This window comes from Phyllopteryx taeniolatus, chromosome 1 (assembly GCF_024500385.1).
Source record: "Phyllopteryx taeniolatus isolate TA_2022b chromosome 1, UOR_Ptae_1.2, whole genome shotgun sequence".
In the NCBI taxonomy this organism is placed as follows: Eukaryota; Metazoa; Chordata; class Actinopteri; order Syngnathiformes; family Syngnathidae; genus Phyllopteryx; species Phyllopteryx taeniolatus.
In genome coordinates, this window is record NC_084502.1 from 20,847,535 (window position 1) to 20,868,392 (window position 20,858).

General features: G+C 41.7%; 1 protein-coding gene across 5 annotated transcripts in view; it reads right to left on the minus strand.

Annotated features, from left to right (window-relative positions):
- bsna (bassoon presynaptic cytomatrix protein a) overlaps positions 1 to 18,931 on the minus strand; it is a 134,486-nt gene extending 115,555 nt beyond the window's left edge. For all 5 annotated transcript variants that reach the window (XR_009789462.1, XR_009789461.1, XR_009789459.1 and 2 more), the window contains exon 1: positions 18,527 to 18,931. Coding sequence is in view for 2 of the 5 variants with exons in the window: in XM_061780078.1 (XP_061636062.1) it covers positions 18,527 to 18,705 (179 nt within the window). In the remaining 3 variants the exon portion in view is untranslated. The remainder of the gene's footprint in view (positions 1 to 18,526) is intronic.
- Positions 18,932 to 20,858: the final 1,927 nt, after the last annotated feature.

Consider the following 20,858-nt stretch of genomic DNA (forward strand, 5'->3'; position numbering starts at 1 on the left):
AATCCCTGAATCCATTGGTGGACACCATCAGTGAAGGATGGCGTCAAGCTGAAAACGGAGTCCTCTCAAGCTTTTTTGGTAAGTGTGACTCTGGAGGGAGCTGATGGAAACCGAAAATCCAAACGTAATGCAGCTTGAAGACCTCCTCAATTCCACCGATGCGCCTTCTTATGAGGAAGCAGAGTCTGGGGCCTCTGAGGTGGGCTCTCCTATCTCTGGGGTTGAGGTCACCAAGGTGGTGAAAAAGCTCCTTGGTGGCAGGGCCCCGGGTGTGGATGGCATCCCCCCCGGAGTTCCTAAGGACTCTGGATGTTGTGGGTCTGTCCTGGCAGACACACCTCTGCAACATCGCGTGGACATCTGGAAAATGCCAAGATGGCTCCTACTCGTGTGGATGCCTCGGTTACGCGCTCTCTAGTATTGTTTTTGTGTTTTTCGTTCGTCTTTGGAGACATTACACGACTCACTTACACAAGGGGAGACTTGCTAACCATCAAGGAGGCTACTCCGGACTTTCTTTCACCAACTTTCGCAAATCCGCTCAGTTTTTTCCCTGAGTTACTCACCAGAGCAGCGACCGCAGTCTTTGCCGCATGGAGGCGGAGGCGACGCCAGAGAGGGAAGCGAGCCGGCATCCAGGTGAAACTCCGCAAGAGAGGATACAGATTGTCTATCCACCTCGCGAATCTCGGTTCCCTACCCAACAAAATGGACGAGCTTCATCTTCTAATAACGACCAGTAAAGACTTCGGACGTTCCACCGCCATTTGCTTTACGGAGACTTGGCTTTGTGAGGCTGTACCCGATGGCGCCGTCATGCTTCCCGGCTTCCATCTTCACCAGGCAGACCGCCACATGGAATCATCGGGGAAAACAAAAGGTGACGGGATATGCTTCTATATCAACTAAAATTGGTGTACGGACGTCACGGAGCTCAGCACACACTGCAACCCGCATTTGGAGTTGCTGTTTTTGAACTGTTAGCCATTCTACTCGCCTCGTGAGATCACATCATTCATTCTCGCTGGTGTCTATATTCTGCCTCAAGCTAACACGAACGCCACACTGCTAATGCTCGCCGAACAAGTAAACAAAATTGAAAAAAAACACCCGGACTCACCCCTCATTATTCTCGGGGACATCAACAAAGCTAAACTCAACCACAAACTCCCTAAATACAAGCAGCACATCGACTGTCCTACCAGGGAAAATAACATTTTAGACCACTGCTATACTACGTTAAATAACGCATACCTTGCTATACCTCGTGCAGCACTGGGCTCGTCTGATCACTGCTTAATTCACTTAATACCGACATACAGGAAAGAACTAAAATGTGCGAAGCCTACAGTGAAAACAGTGAAAAGTGGACCAAAGAAGCAAAGATGGAACTTCAAAGCTTTTTAGACTGCACAGACTGGCGTGTCTTTGACAATTCAGGTGACAGCCTGGATGAATATAGGGACACTGTCACATCCTATATCAGTTTCTGTGAAGATGTGTGTGTACCAAACAAGGAATTTCGCATATTCAACAACAACAAGCCGTGGTTCACTGCAAAACTTAAGCAACTTCGCCAAGCTAAGGAGGACGCATATCAAAGCGGGGACAGGGCCCTGTATAATCGAGCGAAAAATCAGTTTTTCCCACGTTGACAGTAGTCGGATTCATTTCCAGTGAGGGTTGGACTCCACCAAGGCTGCCCTTTGTCACCGATTCTGTTCATAAACTTTATGGGCAGAATTTCGAGGCACAGTCGAGGCATTGAGGGGGTCCGGTTTGGTGACCTCAGCATTGCATCTGCTTTTTACAGATGATGTGGTTCTGTTGGCTTTATCAAGTTTCAACTTGGTTCGCAGCCGAGTGTGAAGTGGCACTGATGAAGATCAGCACCTCCAAATTTGAGGGAATTGTCCTCAGTCGGAAAAAATTGGAGTGCCAGGTCGAGGTTGTGGAAGAGATCCGGTCCCAAGTTGAGGAGTTCAAGTATTTCATGTGTCAAGTGAGGGAAGAATGGAGCGGGAGATCAACAGGCATCCGCCGGTGCAGCGTCTTCAGTAATGCGGACTCTGTATCGGTCTGTTGTAATAAGGAGGAGCTGAGCTCAAAGGGTCACTGATGGTGTAGTGGTGCACTCGCCTGACTTTGGTGCGGGCAGCGTGGGTTCAGTTCCCACTGAGTGACGGTGTGAATGTGAGTGTGAATGGTTGTCCGTGTCTCTATGTGCCCTGCGACTGACTGGCGACCAGTTCAGGGTGTAGTCCGCCTTTTGCCCGAAGTCAGCTGTGATAGGCTCCAGCGCCCTGCGACCCTAACCAGGATAAGCGGTGTTGACAATGGATGGATGGATGGATGAGCTAAAAGGTGAAGCTCTCATGTGCACGTGTGCGCATGAGTGTGTGTGTGTGTGTGTGTTTTCATAGGTTTGTCTATGTGCAGGTGTGGAGAGATATTGGGGCCAGGACCAGCTGCATCATCAACGGTGTACTTAAGCCGGTGCCGAACGCCACCTCATCCCCAGATCGTCTTGAGTCAGTTGCATCTAGCTAACAAAGTCGTTCGTACTTAGTATAAAAATCCTGATGCGCATTCTTCTTGTCACCCAGAACCTCCACACCTGCTACCTCGCCTGCCCACCTACCTGCCTGTGGATTTCCTCGTCTGGCCGAGACTCAGCATCCGAAGTCCTTGCTACCCCTACCTGAGTGTCATTCCACTTTGTTTGCCTGTTTCAAAGAAATAAAAGCCTTATACTTTTACATGTTTTGCTCATCTCTGCTGTTGGGTCCTCTCCTGCGTCACAAATCTTAGCAGATATTAAAAAAGCTGTTGTATTTGTGTGCAGGAAAACATGGAAAGAGAAGCTACATACACTGTAAAAAATACCACACACAAACCAGGATCCCTCATAACTACAGTAGCAGACATTCCTACAGCTTCTTCCCTCTTGCCATTAATTTCTTAAAACAGTTAACTTCCAATTGCATTGTAACATGCTGCCAATTTTGTCTTGAAATTGTTCGCACCTCTGTCGGACCAATTCTTCATTATTCATGCGCTCACTGTCGTAATCTCGCCACTCTGCACTATCTGCATATCCGTTGTTGACCCATACTAGCCTCTCATGTGCTTGTGAAGTATCTGTACCATTTGCACAATTGACACTGTTCCAGATTATTACACTACTAGTCACTTTAAACTGCGTACATTTCTTGAAGTCTCTGTGCCACTTGCACAATGGTCATTGTACCAGATTATTGCTCTATTAGTCATTTCAAACTGCTCTAATTTGCTAGAGGACTCTGCATCATTTGCACAATAGTCAAATATATATATATATATATATTGTATCGGCATTACCACATTACCGGTAAGATTTCATTGCTCAGTGACTCTCCATTCTATGTTTTTATGTTTTTATGCCTCAAAAGTATTTTCTGTCAAATGGCTGTCTGTTGTCGTACAAGAGCAGCGGCTCCAACTACGGAGACAAATTCCTTTTACATTCTTGGCAAATAAAGATGATTCTGATTCCGAGCTATGCATGCTTTGTGTGCATACTGTTTCATGTGCACATTTGATGGAGTGACGCAACAAGAAACTCAAAGCTCCACTGATTCAGGAAACAGAGTGGTGGTGGAAGCAGACAGAATAAGAGGCTTAAAAAGCTGGTGATGGAACTGCGGTACAGTGGAAAAAGAATAAGCTTCAGTGCAAGGCTGGGAAAAAAGAGTTAATGACTTTAAAACTTAAATGCTGCAGCAACATGTCTCCACAATCTATTGAGATCCAATACAAGAGCTGTAGCAAAGATTCTGTAGTTATCATTGTTTGGCAATGGAGCATCATTCTGCTCACAGCTCTTGGCATTGAGGTTCGGTGTGAGCAAAGTAAACACAATGATGCCGTCTTTGCTGTCTTTTACTCTGTGTATAAAATGGGAGAGGAAATGAGCAAGATGTGTATCTGCTTTAGTGGCGCTGCAGCTGCTTGAATTGATCTTTCCAATCTCACTTTGCTGCATCAGCTGATTCATCTACTGGCTAGTGGTTACACAGCCTCGGAGGAAATAATCCATGAATTCATGTCAATCTTGCATTGGTTTTACATGTCTGTGGTACCATTTTATACAAGATCATTTGGGTGTAATGTCTGCACAATACTGTACATCATGATGGTATAATGACATTATATCTTGTACAGGGCTGCATATATTGTGGTTGTCGTAAGAAAGTATATGATACGGGTAGCAACCATATCATGTGCATGTATACTGTAAGTGTTACTATTGTATTGTATATTCTTTGTTTAAACATGGCAATTAGTTTTCAGCGTGACTTAGCTAAAGAAACCCGATAAATCATTTGATAAGAACAGTTTTTTGCTTATTAAATATACTGCATTTTCTGCACTTGATGAATACTACATTATAAACTCAGGCTATGTTCACACTGCAGGTCAATTCTGATTATTTTGCCCAATGTGACAAACAGTATATCTGATTTTTTCCACATCAATGTGAACGGTACAATTCCGATTTTTTTTTATTTCCAACCCAGGCCACTTTCATATGTGGATACATGCCACAGAACAGCAACGGCAGACAACGGAGCAGAAAACAGTCAGTGATGAAAAGAAAATGCTTTAGAACTGATAAATATAAGAAAATGTTGGCTCCAGTTGCACAAAATCGTTGAAATTGCAACAAATGTGTCATGAGGCCCATTTTTAGTTCCGTGAACACGGTGCCTCGTGTTTGCGTGGATGCACAATGTGACGTCCTGTTTTGTCACAAACTTATTTCATCCACAGTAGAAGTCGCATTTGTTTTTGTAATGTGAACGACTACATAAAAAGATTGGATTGAACAAAACATCAGAATTGGGCATCGTGCCCTGTAGTGTGAACGCAGCCTAATTTGTTATAAGAATCTATGCATGATATACAAACGCACTGGAACATCAATGGTCAAACAATATCCAATCCAATATTTTGTGCAATTACCAAATTGCTTCTATAACACATGAAGGTATTAAATCAAGAACAGGGTGTCCCAAAAGTCACTATACACTTCTGTTTCTCTGTTTCATTTAAGGTATCATTAAGATAGACATGAGGTCAACAGCATTTGACAGCAAAGGCTTTTCAGCTTTTCGGATATCAAGTACCTATATCATTCTCTTGCCCATGACTCACCAATTGACACTGGAGTAGCGCTGTGAAATTACCAACTGGCAGAGGTGGGACCAAGTCACTGCTTTGTAAGTCACTTTGTTTGCCCTCAAGTCCCAAGTCAAGTGCTACACTTTGAGTATTGAGTCTTTTTTTTTTTACCAACAAAATACAAATATTTTAATAATTGTATATATCTCTCTCTCTCTCTATACATATATATATATATATATATATATATATATATATATAAGATGTCTATATTATATATTAAATGTATATACAGTATTTAATATATTTTAAAATTCATATTTATTTGTCAAATACATTTTTAAAACAAGTGCATTGAACTGTTATAAGAAAACTAGGCTGCTGATCAAAATCTTTGCACATTGAAAGCCAATCATCAAGGGGGGGGATTATTGTCCCTTCAAAACTGATTGATAGTAGGTTTTCAGTTATTCTATGAAAATTCTATGCTATGACTTGCTTTTTCTCACTTTATTTCTGAAGTGGCGGCACGGTGACTGACTGGTTAGAGTGTCAGCCTCACAGTTCTGAGGACCTGGGTTCAATCCTGTGTGGAGTTTGCATGTTCTCCCTGTGCCTGCGTGGGTTTTCTCCGGGCAGTCCGGTTTCCTCCCACATCCCAAAAACATGCCTTAATTGGAGACTCTAAATTGCCCGTAGGTGTGACTGTGAGTGCGAATGCTTGTTTGTTTGTATGTGCCCTGCGATTGGCTGGCAACCAGTTCAGGGTGTACCCCACCTCTTGCCCGATGATAGCTGGGAAAGGCTCTAGCACGCCCGCGACCCTAGTGAGGAGAAGCGGCTCAGAAAATGGATGGATGGATGGATTTCTGAAGTGACATTAAACAGACCTGCCACAAATAAGAATTTGTATCCAGTAGTGCTGCAATTAGTAATCGAGTATCCTACTGACAATTCTATAGGAATAATCAAGTATAAGGAGAAAATATATTTTTGCTTGGTTAAAGAGCAATTATGAATACACAAGAGAAAATGAGACCTTTCACTTAATAATGAACGACCAATTGGTTTCCTCTTTGAGATAATCAACAGTATTTTTCTTAAATTCACATTGTGCATATAGCAGGAAACTGCATTTGCTTGTCTACAAACATTTCTAGTCAGGCAATTTCAAACACAAATATAAATAGGTTTCACTTCAAACTTTGCATTTCTTGTGAGTATCCAAAACATAAGGCATTAATTTTAAAAAAGAGGAACACAAGTAAAGATTTATGCAACTGCGGTATCTCAGTTGGAACACTAGCGGGCACTACATAAAAAATATTACTTCAAAAAGAGGCGAAGAAGAAAAGGACATGACGAATCAAGAATGTAGTTTCAAGTCAAATAGATGCTAGCTGCTTGCTGATCGATTGGTAAATAAAGCGAATAATAAAAAAAAGAAATAACGGTACAAGAGTGATTCTTGAGAACACTACACTGACTAAACCAGACTGTAATGTACAGGAAGCCCAGACAGCGCACGGCCGGCCTGCCGTGTAACTATTTGCGTGATCACTCACAAAGCTAGCAGCTAATGCTAACGAAAACAAGCATAAGCGACGTCAAGCCGTGCTATTCCCACAGTGCAATGTGGATTAAAAAAAAAAAACATTTCCAATAATTAACGCCCTTATTGTTACTTTAAATGTTTTCATTTCTGTATATGTTAAAAGATAAGTACTAACTATACGTTAAATATGGTGTGGAACACTTCATCCATCCATCCATTTTCTGAGTCGCTTTTCCTCACTAGGGTCGCGGGCGTGCTGGAGCCTATCCCAGCTATCATCGGGCAGGAGGCGGGGTACACCCTGAACTGGTTGCCAGCCAATCGCAGGGCACATACAAACAAACAACCATTCGCACGCACAGTCACACCTATGGGCAATTTAGAGTCTTCAATTAATGCATGTTTTTGGGATGTGGGAGGAAACCGGAGTGCCCGGAGAAAACCCACGCAGGCACGGGGAGAACATGCAAACTCCACACAGGCGGGGCCGGGGATTGAACCCGGGTCCTCAGAACTGTGAGGCTGACACTCTAACCAGTCGGCCACCATGCCGCCTGGAACACTTCAATCTCACAAATAATCATTAAGACCATCAGCATTATGTTGTCACCTATCATATTTTCTTGTTGTAAAACAGTAAGTTGCACAAATAAGCTTTAGAGAGAAAAAGCTACAAAGTGTTGGTTTCTGTGCTTTAGTCATCAAAGTCGCAACTCTTTTCAAGTCAGTGGGTTCAAGGCAAAGTGAAATCACGAGACAGTCTTGTAACATATTGTCGTTGAGTCTAAAGTCATCAAATTCATGACTCGAGTCTGACGCGAGTCTACACCTCTGTCAACTGGCAAGAATTTTTTCTGTCCCTGACTGCAGTTCAGTTTCAGTTTGAGAAGCACTGCCCCATCATATAGTACAATTTATACTTTCCATGGCAGGTTTTTCGAAACAGAATCTATTCTTCATAAACCACACAGCGGAAGGACTGCTACTACCACCACTAATGAAAAAGCACCAGACGTTTGTGCAAAGCCATGGAAAGTCTACTGTATCTGGAACGCTGCACTAGAACTCAGCATCCACAAAAGCTTGATTTAGTGAAGGCTGAGGGAGAGTGATCAAGCTTTATCCGTACCGACATCAGGTTGTTGAGCATCATAATCTTCTGATTGAAACCTTTAAACAACCTAAAGTCGTATGCTTACAAAAATGGTAAAGCCTGTTGGCCTCACGTGATGCCTCAAGCGTGAATTTTTGGCAAACCCTGTACGCAAAAAACTCCACCTTACTGGAAACAAACAGCTTCAAAATCTTCCAAAGTAGTATCGAAAATTACATCTGTAATCTTGCCCTGACAACAACAGATCATACATTTTGTTGATCTACTCTAGATTCACCTCCACCATGCACTAAAGCTCAAAGGCAAGAGGTATGGTTTTCACTTCTGTTCGTTGGCAACATGCTGTTTGAATGAAAAACAAGAGGCTGATGACGCCATGCCTCAGGACAGAGAATTTACACTTTAAAAAATGCATTGTAAGGATGGTGAAATTGAATCAATACTCTGAATTAAGTTTAAAAAGCGTATTGAAAAGTAAAAAAAAAAAAAACACCTGCAAGATCATTCAGACATGCTGTTTTTTTGCATCGCTAGCGAAAAATAATTGAGCAAAAATGCATAATAAAATACAAAAGCACCTCAGAATGAATTGCACATAATGCCCAGACATTCATCCAGACCATTCATCCAGGCAGCAATTACATTATCTGGAAAAACAACATTTGCACATTTGACTGAAGCCTGATGATTTACAACACAAACAAACAGGATGACAATTTTGCGAGGCAGCCTTTCACAGAGAATGAATGAGCCAGGCGGGCACGGGCAGTATGACTCAACCGGTTTGGACCTTGAAATAAAAAGCCATGACGAATGGAGGCAGGTGTGAAAATGATCTCAGTGCAGTGCAGCAGAGTGAAGAGAGCGACGGCCTGGAATAATGATCATGCTTGGCATGCAACGCTATACTTGAAAACCGACATCCCTGTCTATCTGTGCCACTTGTGCATCATCATACTAAGTTTACAGGTATGATATGTCACCTCCATATACTACAAGTTTTAAAGCACAAGACACAAAACATTCCATGGCTCTGCTGTCCCTGTTTTTTTCTACCTTATCAATGATTGACTTCACCTCTCTCTATTTGCATCTTTTTCACGTCGTCTCGTCAGCTGCAGGGGTTCAAATAAGCGATAAGCCTATTTTGACAAAGTAAAAAATAGAAAATACAGATATGTATTTGTTTTCAAATGTAGAGCATATGAGGAAGAAATTGCGAGGAAAATAAGTACAGATACCTGCAAAATCTTCTTCAGTACAGCAATGAAGTAATTTTACTTACTACTTACTTACTTACTACTATTAATACTTAATTTGCACCATTGATTGTGGGCTAATTTTCAATTAATGGCACTACTCTCTCCCATTCATGGTGTTAAGTGTGATCCAGGATGTCAATCAGAATCAGAAACAAGCAGACAGGAGACTCAGCCCCCACTGAAAAACATGGACGTGTTACACCAAAGCACAGCAGAGCCGGCAGGCCTTGCAGACAGCTGCTCACTTTACTGTAGAAACACTTGGCTTTTTGTCCAGTTTGCAGCTTTTACTTTTTATTTCAATCTTTAGAGTCCAGTAAAGCATTTGCATGTTAAAATGTTTATTAATGTGGGGCATTGCCGGCTAGTAGTACATATAACTTTAATAGTGCAGCTGGACATTTGGGGTGCTTGTATTGTATTTACACTTGTACCTCCAATGGTGTTCCATGGCACTGGTCAACATTCGATGACTTGACTTGCAAAATAAAATGCCCCATTGAGAGCCATTATATTTAGATTTACAGTATAATTTAGTTGTATTGTTATGAGTTACAGTCTAAATTTCTAAATTATCACTGGTAGTAACTGTACAGACCATGTTTTAACATCATTAAGTCTCATACAATCACAGGCAGAGGTTAACCAGTCCAATATTAGTAAAGGTGCATCTCACTAAATTAGAATATTGAGAAATGTAAACATTTACATTTAAATCTAAACATTCAGTAATTGAATTGAAAAAGTTAATGATACTTTTATATCATACAGATGATATGTTTGTTTTTGTTGACTTGGTTTTGATTAGATTTAGTTTGTTTCAAGTTTTGTCGAGTTTTCCTGTGTCCCATGTATGTCTTGTCTGCTTGTTTTTGTTTTCATCTTCACCTGTTCTAATGTTTTGTTTATCTTTTTTCAGTGCAGAGTGAAAGGGGCACAAACAGTGCTGCACCTCTTGAGCTGGGGATGGGGACGGTGCCTTGTTCAAGGGCAGCTCGACAATAATGATTAAGGAGATTAGGGTCTCTCCATGACTAGTTGCCATTTTTCATGCCCTGGTATTCAAATAAAATCAGTCAATTGTTCACTGTTTCATTTTGATTGGAGACACTTTATATCAATGTACCTGCAAGTGTTAGAACAGAATTGAACTGTCAATCATTTTTAACACAATCAGACAAGCCAGCATGAAGCTGCACTTCCTCTTGGAAGATTCTGAAGACAAATCCCTCATATAGCGCAAACCTTTCAGCACATCCACCAAAATGACCTATTTTTTAAAGCTCCCATTTTACCCCCAATTTCACGCCGACTGCAATAACATTCCGTTTGTGTGGCCTTGGTGGTGCCAATCCTTCCACAATAAAGGGAGATGTGAGCGGAAAGTGCCACTTAGCTGCCAGGAGACCAACATAATGTGCTCACAAATACTCTTTGTTGTTGTTTTTTTTTCTGTTTGGTTATTTTTTAACTCAACTTGAGCTCCGTGGATTGATTGTGCACTTTTGACTCAAGGAGGATGTTTTCTACATTTTCACGCAGGGATCTTTTGGCAAGCAAGGCACATATGACCACTAATTAAATCTATTGTCTGGCTTTAAGTGTAGATTTTTTTGCTTGCGTGTGAGAAATCCAATGAGCCAAATGCATGGTTGCAGGGGTCACACTCCACTGCCCAATAATGCATTGCATAAAAAATTATCTACTTTATTTGTACCTAAAAATGTAAATGCAGTGCATTTATAATACATTGTGTAAAATATCAAAACAAACAAGCTGCACAATTTAAGTACCTCGTAAGACCTTCAATGAAAAACGTGCCACAACAACCCTACTGTAGATTAATAGCACCGATAATCTTCAAAATCAATTCTTTATGTTTATCCAATGGTTAATACACTAGTATTTAAAAGCTCTTTAACCAAACAAAAATATACATTTATGTTTAAAGTTTCATTATAAATATCATTGTTATCCGTCCCTTTTCTAATTCACTGTTTTACAAGCAAAAAAACTGATAAATAGTAAAGTGCATTATGATTTCTTGATTAAGCTTTATTTACATTCCTGGACAGAAAATGTTTTAGTGGTCTATCATTCGCTCACTGTCTTTTCTTGCTTATAAGAGATTGTATGTAAGGTATTGTTTATGGATTTAGAATGCTAAATTGGTGGTTGATGATGGGATTTTGTATTTATTTTATTTTTTTTACGACCATCATCTTTCACGAAACTGCAGTGAGGGATAAGGGACAGAATGGGTGGTAAATCAGTGTAATGTTGTGTAACAGCAAATAGATGGCACACACAAGCGGTATAGTGACGATGTTGGCTGTGTACTTTTTGAGCTTTAACAAAGCGTACATGCATGTGAACACGTGGTATATTCTGGTTGACAACATAATGAAAAAACACGGCTGACCTTCACAACTGCAGCGAGGCAGAAAAATAGCAAAGCACAGCGTAATACACTCCGAAACGAATATGGAAGTCGCAGGAAGTTCACACACTTCTATGTGGACACACTGTGTTGCGCATTTTATGAGGTAAAGTATGGAGCAATCACAAACTGCGTAATTGAAACGGACGACCAGTTAGAGCGTCTGCCTCACAGTTCTGAGTACCCGGGTTCAATCCCCGGCCCCGCCTGTGTGGAGTTCGCATGTTCTCCCCGTGCCTGCGTGCGTTTTCTCCGGGTACTCTAGTTTCCTCCCACATCCCAAAAACATGTATGGTAGGTTAATTGACAACTCTAAATTGCCCGTAGGTGTGAATGTGAGTGCGAATGGTTGTTTGTTTGATTGGCTGGCAACCAGTTCATGGTGTACCCCGCCTCCTGCCCCATGATAGCTGGGATAGGCTCCAGCACGCCCGTGACCCTAGTGAGGAGAAGCGACTCAGAAAATGGATGGATGGAATAGGGTATTTTGGTATTTTTTAAAGAAAGACATTTTGTAGCTTTCTATTGCTACAGCTACAGTACATTTGCAACTTATTGTTTTACTGCAAATAAATATGACAAGTGACTTCATAACTGTTCATTAGCTCAAAGTGTCCCACATCATCAATGCTAATGGGAAGTTTGTTCTTCCGATATTTTTCCAGTTGGACACATTCTGACAGAGGACTTGACCAAAAGGTCATTCTTTCACACACTCTACCTTAAGTGATGGTTTTATTTAAAAAAAAACTAATAATCATAAATGAAAAAAAATAGCAAAACATAAATCATTCCAAGAACCACTGTTTCCATACACTGAAACGACTTGCCTGTCTCAACCTGGGACTTGACTCGGGACTTGAGGGCAAATTCTTGATTCTTACTTGTGACTTGCAAAGCAATGACTTGGTCCCAGCTAGCTTAGCTGTACTAAAACATTCACAATCACTTCATTCTTTTAATCGTCCCAAACCTGTCTATGAAACTTAATGTTTGACCAGTGAGCTAAACTGTTAAATTAGCTTACCTGTCTTTGTGAGTCATGTAGCGACGTTGCTGTTGTGTCTTTAATGCGCTAGTTCCAAACCATGCAGTTTGCCATCCTTTTTTTTTTTTTTTTTTTTTTTTGCAGGCTTCATCGAGAACATAATCCTTGAATCTTAACCGTATTACACTATCTTTGGACCGCCTTCCATTGTTGTTCATGCAAGTGACTACGTCACACTGGCAAGGGCAACGTAGACTCTGTTGCCAGGTTGGCGTGAATGACCCCACCCACCCCGAAAACATTTCTTACTTTGAAAAAGAAAGGCAAACTGTCTTAATTACAGTGTTGATTTCCAACTCTAAACGAGATGACTTGTCAAATTATGTAGTTTAAGTCAAAGTCAAGTCTTTTAGCTAACATGTCAAAGTCACGTCTTTCTAAACTATTTGACAAGCAAGTCGCAAGTCATAAAACTGGCAACTCAAGTCGACTCGAGTCTAGTCATTTGACTCGAGCCCCCCCATCTCTGGTTTACATGCTCTTCCATTAGATGGTAGAAAGTACAATGAGTCTTTGTATACACCTGTTGTCATTCATGTGGGGTTAGGCCCCTGCAGAAGGCCCAACAGCTGCAAAGAGGTGGTGACAAGAAAGAGGAAGGGGCCACCCTATGGAAGATACTTTTCATACAGGCAGAAGTGTCACCCTGCTAACACATTGCACTCCATGATTAAAAGGATGTACATTGTTTTTTCTCTATCTACATTTTTGCACCTGTAACCATAGAGCTATTATGACTTGGCAAAACGCTCATCTGTGGGACATTTTGGGGCATGTCACTATGCAGTTTGGCAAATTCCAGTCTTGTCACTTATTTCAGTGACCATGTTTTTTTTTTTTCTTTAATGGAAGGTTTACCTATACCGGTCCAGCAAAAAAAGGCCACAATTCACACTGATGTCAAGATTTTCATTTTATTTCTCCTTCTCCACCAGTGACGTTACAAAATTACTAGACACCAGAAATACTACAAGTAAAAACATAAGCCTGAATGAGTCATTGAGGCTAATGCTAACACACTGTACAATATATAACACATGAAGCGTCCATTGGATACCCAAAGCATATTGTAAACAACATGAGATACAGATAAACAAAAGCACAATTACCGTGTGCACCTCCTAAACACAGTGTAAATGTCTCTGTCCGTCTACCAAACTATTTTCCCGCTTCTTATCCATAATTCCACAGTAGGCCTTTACAACCTCAAAACAGACCAGGGTCATGTGACCACACACTGTCAAAGTAAAATGGCTTCACATCAAGGTTTTTAAATATCACAACTGAATCCATTTAGCATTGCACGATTTACACAAGTTATTTATAACATAAACCCTTTTCAGTCTCTTATTTATTGACTCTCAGACAGTTGCATAAGTGTACCAACAAGTTGTCCATGATTTGATGTGCACACCGCAGTGAGATATACACAAATGCATACAACAAAGTACACAAAAACCATCTTGGCATGTATGAGTTGAGTCAGCTGGAATATGGACATGTGAAGCTACAGCCAGCGAATGTTCTGTTCCATATGTGTGCGTTCTCGCTCTCTCTCTCTCTCTCTCTCTCTCTCTCTCTCGCTCTCTCGCTCTATCTCTCTTTCTATCACCACTCGAAGTCCTTTTCATTGCGCCATCTGGACATCAGTGCTCTTCATTCCTTTCTCCACTTTCTCCCTACACCAATCCAGACTTCACACATTCGTCTCATATCCTTTTTTGTTCCTCTTCGGTATTTTTAGCATGTGCAGCAGTAAATTAGGGCTTCATTGTTTTGGGCTTTTGTGCACTTGTCAGTTTTGCCCAAATTGCTGCTAATTGGAGCATTTTATTTTGAACATGTAGAATAGTTATCGAAAAAAACAAGAAAGAAATAAAGTGCTTCATTGCATGTCCTCGAATGGGAGATGGGAGAAGTGTAAGCATATTTCATACTAGCCAACTTAAAGTCATTTCCAATTGTGTGTAATAAAGTAGAACACACTACAGTATATCGTGACTTTTATTCATTGCAATAATATCGATACTTGTGAATATGTAATATAAAATGCACAATGTATATACAATATAACTTTTTTTTTTTAAATCACAGTACATTATTAGTAATAAGTGATTTTATTGCCATATATTTTATGAGCATCACAATAATTTAGTTGGATTTATACCAACAAGTAACGCTATGAAGTGTCTTTTTAAGTATTGATGTTATATGTTTTATTATGTTTTATTTCATGCAACAAATATAATATAGTGACTAACTCCATAATATTAAGGTCATTCTTTTTTATACCTTTTTTTTGTGGTAAAATACAGTGTTTTTGGCCTTGAATGCCGGCCATGTTTGTTGAGTGTATTACTGTAATTACATAGTTTCCATTCCATGAGGTCAAACTAAGGTGTTTTAGCCTTAGAAATGTGCTAATAATATTTATTTTCCAGATGATAGTTTGTAGGCCTACATTTTCAATGGTCACAGTGATTCAATTGTGTTTTTTGTTGTTGTTTTTTTATATATATTTAGCCTTTACAACCCTCCCTTTCTCCCACCTTTCTATATTTCTATTCCCTTTAGAGAGTGGTCCATTCCATAGACTCGTCCCCCTTTTATCCGCATTCACTACACTGAACCTTTCAGCTCTTTTATATCTCCATCACGCTCCTCTATCCTTAGATCTCTGCACTTTAGACTGCACATGTCCAATAGAGTAGCAGGGAGGTGGAGCCAATTGCATGTTGCTTGTGATTGGTTGAAAAACAGAGGCAGGATAGAAGTGAGGCTACTGCAGCACATGCGATTGCACTAACAGGTGCAGACTGACACAGTGGTTCTATAGCACATCCACCAGTTTACAAAATGTCACATTGCCATTGATGTTACTGCCGGTGTACACATTAACAGAAGGAAAACGTAATGATATTCATGCACATAAATGACACACACTGTATGCTAGAGGCAGCTATTGTTAATGCTTTTGCACTACAGTACTGTCATAGTGTGTACGAAGGGTATCAGAAAAGTCCCAAGATTGGTGTCGCAAAACATATATTTCCATTCCAAACTACAAGCTACAACTTTTCCACTTCGAAGTAATCCCCCTGGAGTCTACCTCACTTTGCCAGGTTTCTCTTCCACGCCTTCATGCACTCCTCGAGGGATTCTTCCGAAATCCTTCATAGCTCTGTTGTCATGGCCATCTTCATGTCGTCTATGTCTTCAAAATCGGTCCCCTCGATGACGCCAGGTCGGGTGAGTTGGGAGTTTGGTCCAGCACGATGTTCTTCTCTGCCAGGAACTATCGGAGGCTCTGGGTATTGTGAGCAGGCACATTGTTAAGGTGGAGCACACCATGAGTTGTCCGGCAACAACTCTGACCTCTTCTCATGCGCTGAATGACGCAAACTGCAGGATCTTTTTGTAGACATTCTGGTTGATCGTCTGGCCTACGTTGAAGGGGAAATCTCGTAGTTTCTAGTTTTGCTTTGAAATGCTGTATAACATTTACGACATCAGTCCTTGACTGTTTTCATTTATGTGCATTTTTCCAAAGAGAATTTACTGTAATTAGGACTTTGCAACCACATTAACGTAGGTTAGCGCATTACACCTTACACCAGGGCACATACAAACAAACAACCATTCACACTCACATTCACACCTACGGGCAATTTAGAGTTGTCCATTAACCTACCACGCATGTCATTTTTGCAAAAAAAGTCAGTTCCTTTTCTTTCATTTTTATATCTACCATCCTGAAAAAGGATTGCTCATAAAGATACTTTGTAACAAACAGTATGAGTATGTCAAATACTCTGCAATTTGGTGATAACAAAAGGGGAGAGCCTTGTTTTTCCGAAGCATTGTCACGAATCATATGAGTGGGGTGAACACAATGGATGCACACACACAGCGAGGGTGTCTTGACCTCTGCTGAACCCCCGAGACTGATTCAACAAACCCCTGGGGTTCCATCCAACCCAGGTTAAGAACCACTGCTCTAACCACACGTCTGAGGAGTCAACAAATAAAGTGCAGCTCAGCCGCTGGCTAGCGCAAGTCCTGAACACTAGTGTGGTGCAAAAACAACTTTCAGCGGCATTGGAATAGCTTCTCCCGGGCTCTTCAGATAGAGCCAAAGCAATAACAAATTCCACTTAATTTAACTTTCTACTTGCAGTGATAATGTTCGCCTCTCATTTTTTAATAAGGTGCTTTGAAATGCACTTTGAACATGTAGACATCGTATTTTTTTTAAAGGCAATTCTTCGAACAATACATTTTCTTTTTTGTTCTTCTATAAAAGTGGGTAACGACTTTGTGACAATAGGAAAGTGTGGGTCCCAGGGTAACAACAGTTGAGAACCACTGCAGTCTAAATTGTCCATAGGTATGAATGTGAGTGTGAATGGTTGTATGCAAAATGCAGTCCACGGCCTAGACTACAGGGTGTACATCGATTCTTGCCCAAAGTCAACTGGGATAGGCTCCAGCTCACCCTAGTGACCCTAATGAGGATAAGCGCTATAGAAAAGGAATGGATGGATTGGTATACTGACACACGGTCCAATTACGTTGTTGGCTCCCTTTCTGCGTCATACTCCCATTGTATGACCACACGAATGTCGCTGGAGGGAAGGAGATGGGCAGAGTGATGGAAAGAAGAGCAACAGAAGAGGACAGATAAGCATCCTCCGTTCAGAAGGGCGCTCAAATGGAGAGAGAGGGAGGGAAGTGCAGGCATTGCAAATGAGAAACGAAGAGGGGGCGGGGGCTGTATATATATATATATCTATATATATATATATATAGTTAAACACGCTGTGCATGTGATTCATTCTGTTCACATGGCCTCTTATTCCAGCGTTATCGATACTTAATGTGATGCACTGCACAAACCTATATTCCAACCCATTTAATAAAAGCAACACAGTCTCAAATGGAATAGTACACCTTCGATGCCTCCGCTGAGCTGTCGGTTATTAGAAGGCAGCTTAAGCTGTCATCATGCCTCCTCTGAGTCTCTATGTTATATAATGATGGATATGCCGTGTCGCCGCTCCTATGTGCGCTACAAGGGGTGGGAATCAAATGTGCACACGGCGTACCCTACATGTAACTTGACCTGCTTATGCATTATTTCTACACAATGTCAGACAAATTGTGCAGGAGCAGGATTTTTTAATTGCATCCTACTATATTGCTGGAAATACTATGTCATTCATTGGACAATATAGCTCATTTGGACATGAAATATTTGCAAATCTCTTATTTCCATCAGTCATATAGGCTGGAGGGATGTGCAAGCCAATCTAGCTATTCTAGCATCGAACATGATAGTACCACTATGACACACATCCTCAAACACACGCCCACATATTCAAGGCAAGCCCCGTGCAGCACGCGCGCGCACACGCACACTTACACACGCGACACCAGAATCACGTGTCAATCACCTCTAAGATGAAAGAAACCCCATCAAATATGACTTCACGCGCAACGTGTATGAATATTTGGTACAAGACGACGACCACGACAAAAACGGAGGCCTCGTGAGTGAGTGAGTGAGTGAGTGAGTGAGTTTGTGAGTGAGTGAGTGAGTGAGTGCGGTCGCGTACACGAAAGCGCGCGCGCGTCTTTTTCTGCAGCTGTCACGCCATGTCCGTACAACGCGCCACGAACGAGGGGAATTACTACCGTCGCCAAACACGAGGCTTGATGATGGCGTTCGGGTGGTGGCTGCCATGGCAACCGCTTTCATTCAATGTCAAATGTATGGTTTTAATGTGTTGTTGGGTTTTTTTTTTTTCTTTTTTTCTTTGGGGATGGGGTGGGGGTAGCACCGTGGTTGCTTTCTCACGCCACGCAAGGATGTCCTCCTCATGCAACCTTCCAATAAGTATGTATTCTTCAATAGCCTCAAAACACACACCGCGCAGGCACCTACCTCGTCATCCCCATCCCGGGGCCTCCGACTCCCATCCCTCCGCCGGCAGCCGAGCCGTTGACGGGCTTCACGTACTGTCCTCCCGGCCCTGCGGTCGCGGCTCCTCCGGGCATCACGGAGCCCATCATCCCGGCCTCTCCGGGCTGCCCCCCGCCCTCCATGCTCGCCTCGTTCCCCATCTCGCTCTCGGCTCCGGAGACAGGAGGGCGGTGAAGAGCGGTACCGCGTCCGATCGGTCCGAACTACCTCTGCTTCTATGTCGCTAAGATGCCCTTTTAATTGAAATACATGTGGTCCAAACTGGAATGGGGGGAAAAAAAGGGGGAAGAGAGAAGAGGGACGGCGAACTCAGCGTTGCACCTGTATCACCGCCATCGTCTTCATCCTCTTCCTCCTCCTCCTCCCAGTCAGCCTCAGCACCAGGTTCTGACGTGTGACGGGAGCGCGCTTTGGCCGGCCCGGCAGGGGGGGGATTGAACCGACAGGCGGCGCAAGAGAGTACGAGCGGACTAGAATTACGGTGGCAAACGTTCCTCTGAGTAGAATGTGATATGGCCTACCACTCACACCGTTAACTCATCACAGTCTGTTAAGTAGATACTTGTGTTTAAAAAATAAAAAGCAACAAAAAAAAAAGACTGTGGTGAAAGTAGGAGTACTGATGGTGAAAGTAGGAGTACTGATTCAACTCCTCGACTTTCGTAAAAGTAAAAAAAAAAAGAAAAAAAAAACTTCAGATTTATAGTCACGTAAAATTGTCTATCATTTTCATTACACAACAACACAACCGCGTGGCGAACAGCATGTCTCCACGGCAAAAGCATTAGACGATATGGAAAGTTTTTAATAACTTTCCATCTGCAATATCTTTAAAAGACACATGCAAAGTTTGAAGTCGATCGGAGGAAATCTGGAGGAGGAAATCATAAAAATATGACGACTGTAAAAGGGGGGAAATAGGTCCGAATTTGAAAGTAAAATAAAATGGCAGACTTCCTGTTGAGTTTCAAGTATGGCTCCAGGACACTTTTTTGTAGGTATTGGGCTTTCACATATGCCTCCCAATTTTGGTAGACATAGGAGAAACGTGCAGGCGGGGCTGCTTTGTTAAAAATTTGTAGGAGGCGCTACTGAGCCATTTTTTTTTTAAATTGCACAATAAAAATGTTAATTATTGAAATGTTTGCCAGGCTTGCAAAGTTCCATGAGTTTGCATGCATGTTTACAGCCTCAAAACAGCATTGGTTTCTTGCCGAACAGCACGGCGAACGGCATGTCGCCACTTGCAACAGTGTTTTATGAAATAAAAAGCTTTGGATAACTTTTCATCTTCAAAATCTTGAGATGAGACACTCAAAGTTTGAAGTTAATTGGATACAATCTGCAGGAGGAATTCAAAAAAATTTGACAGCTGTAGAAAGCGAATAATGGAAAAATGTGAAAGTAAATTCAAAATGGCAGACTTCCTGTTGGGTTTAGGGTATGGCTCCAAGAGACTTTTTTTTTTTTTTTTTACGTCTCAGGCTGTTCCATATGACTACTAATTTTGGTAGACCTAGGTGAAACATAGTCTGGGCTGCTTCATTGAAAATTTGTAGGGGGCTCTACTGAACCATATTTTTTTAAATTGCACAAAAAAATGTTAAATATTGAAATTTTCGCCAGGCTTGATGTGTGCACAAAGTTTCATGAGTTTGCATGCATTTTTAGACCCTCAAAACAGCACATCGCCACGGCAACAGCATTTGTTGAAAACTCACACACTTTGTATTGTGATATCATGAAGGCCTGAAGAATCTGAGCAAATATTAGGTAGTTTGGATTAACCTGCTAGCAGGAGAACAACAAAGTATGAAACATCTCCTTTACTTGTGCCAGTAGGTGGCGCAATTAGTACAGTTTTTTTTTTTTCTTTCCCGTAGATGCCTTTAAGTGGGGACTGTCATGAAGTGTGTGAAATTTTGAAAGAATATGAAAGAATATCATTGCGAATCATCAAAATTCGCCAAACCTTCTGCCGAAATGTCACAATATTTTTTTTACAAAGCATGATCGTCTTGGGCGGCACGTTCCCGACTGGTTAGAGCGTCAGCCTCACAGTTCTGAGGACCGGGGTTCAATCCCCAGCCCCATACCTGCGTGGGTTTTCTCCTGGCACTGCGGTTTCCTCCCACATCCCAAAGACATACATGAATTGGAGACTCTAAATTGCCAGGAGGTGTGAATGTGAGTGCAATTGTTTGTTTGTATGTGCTCTGCGATTGGCTGGCAACCAGTTCAGGGTGTCCGATGACAGCTGGGATAGGCTCCAGCACGCCCGCGACCCTAGTGA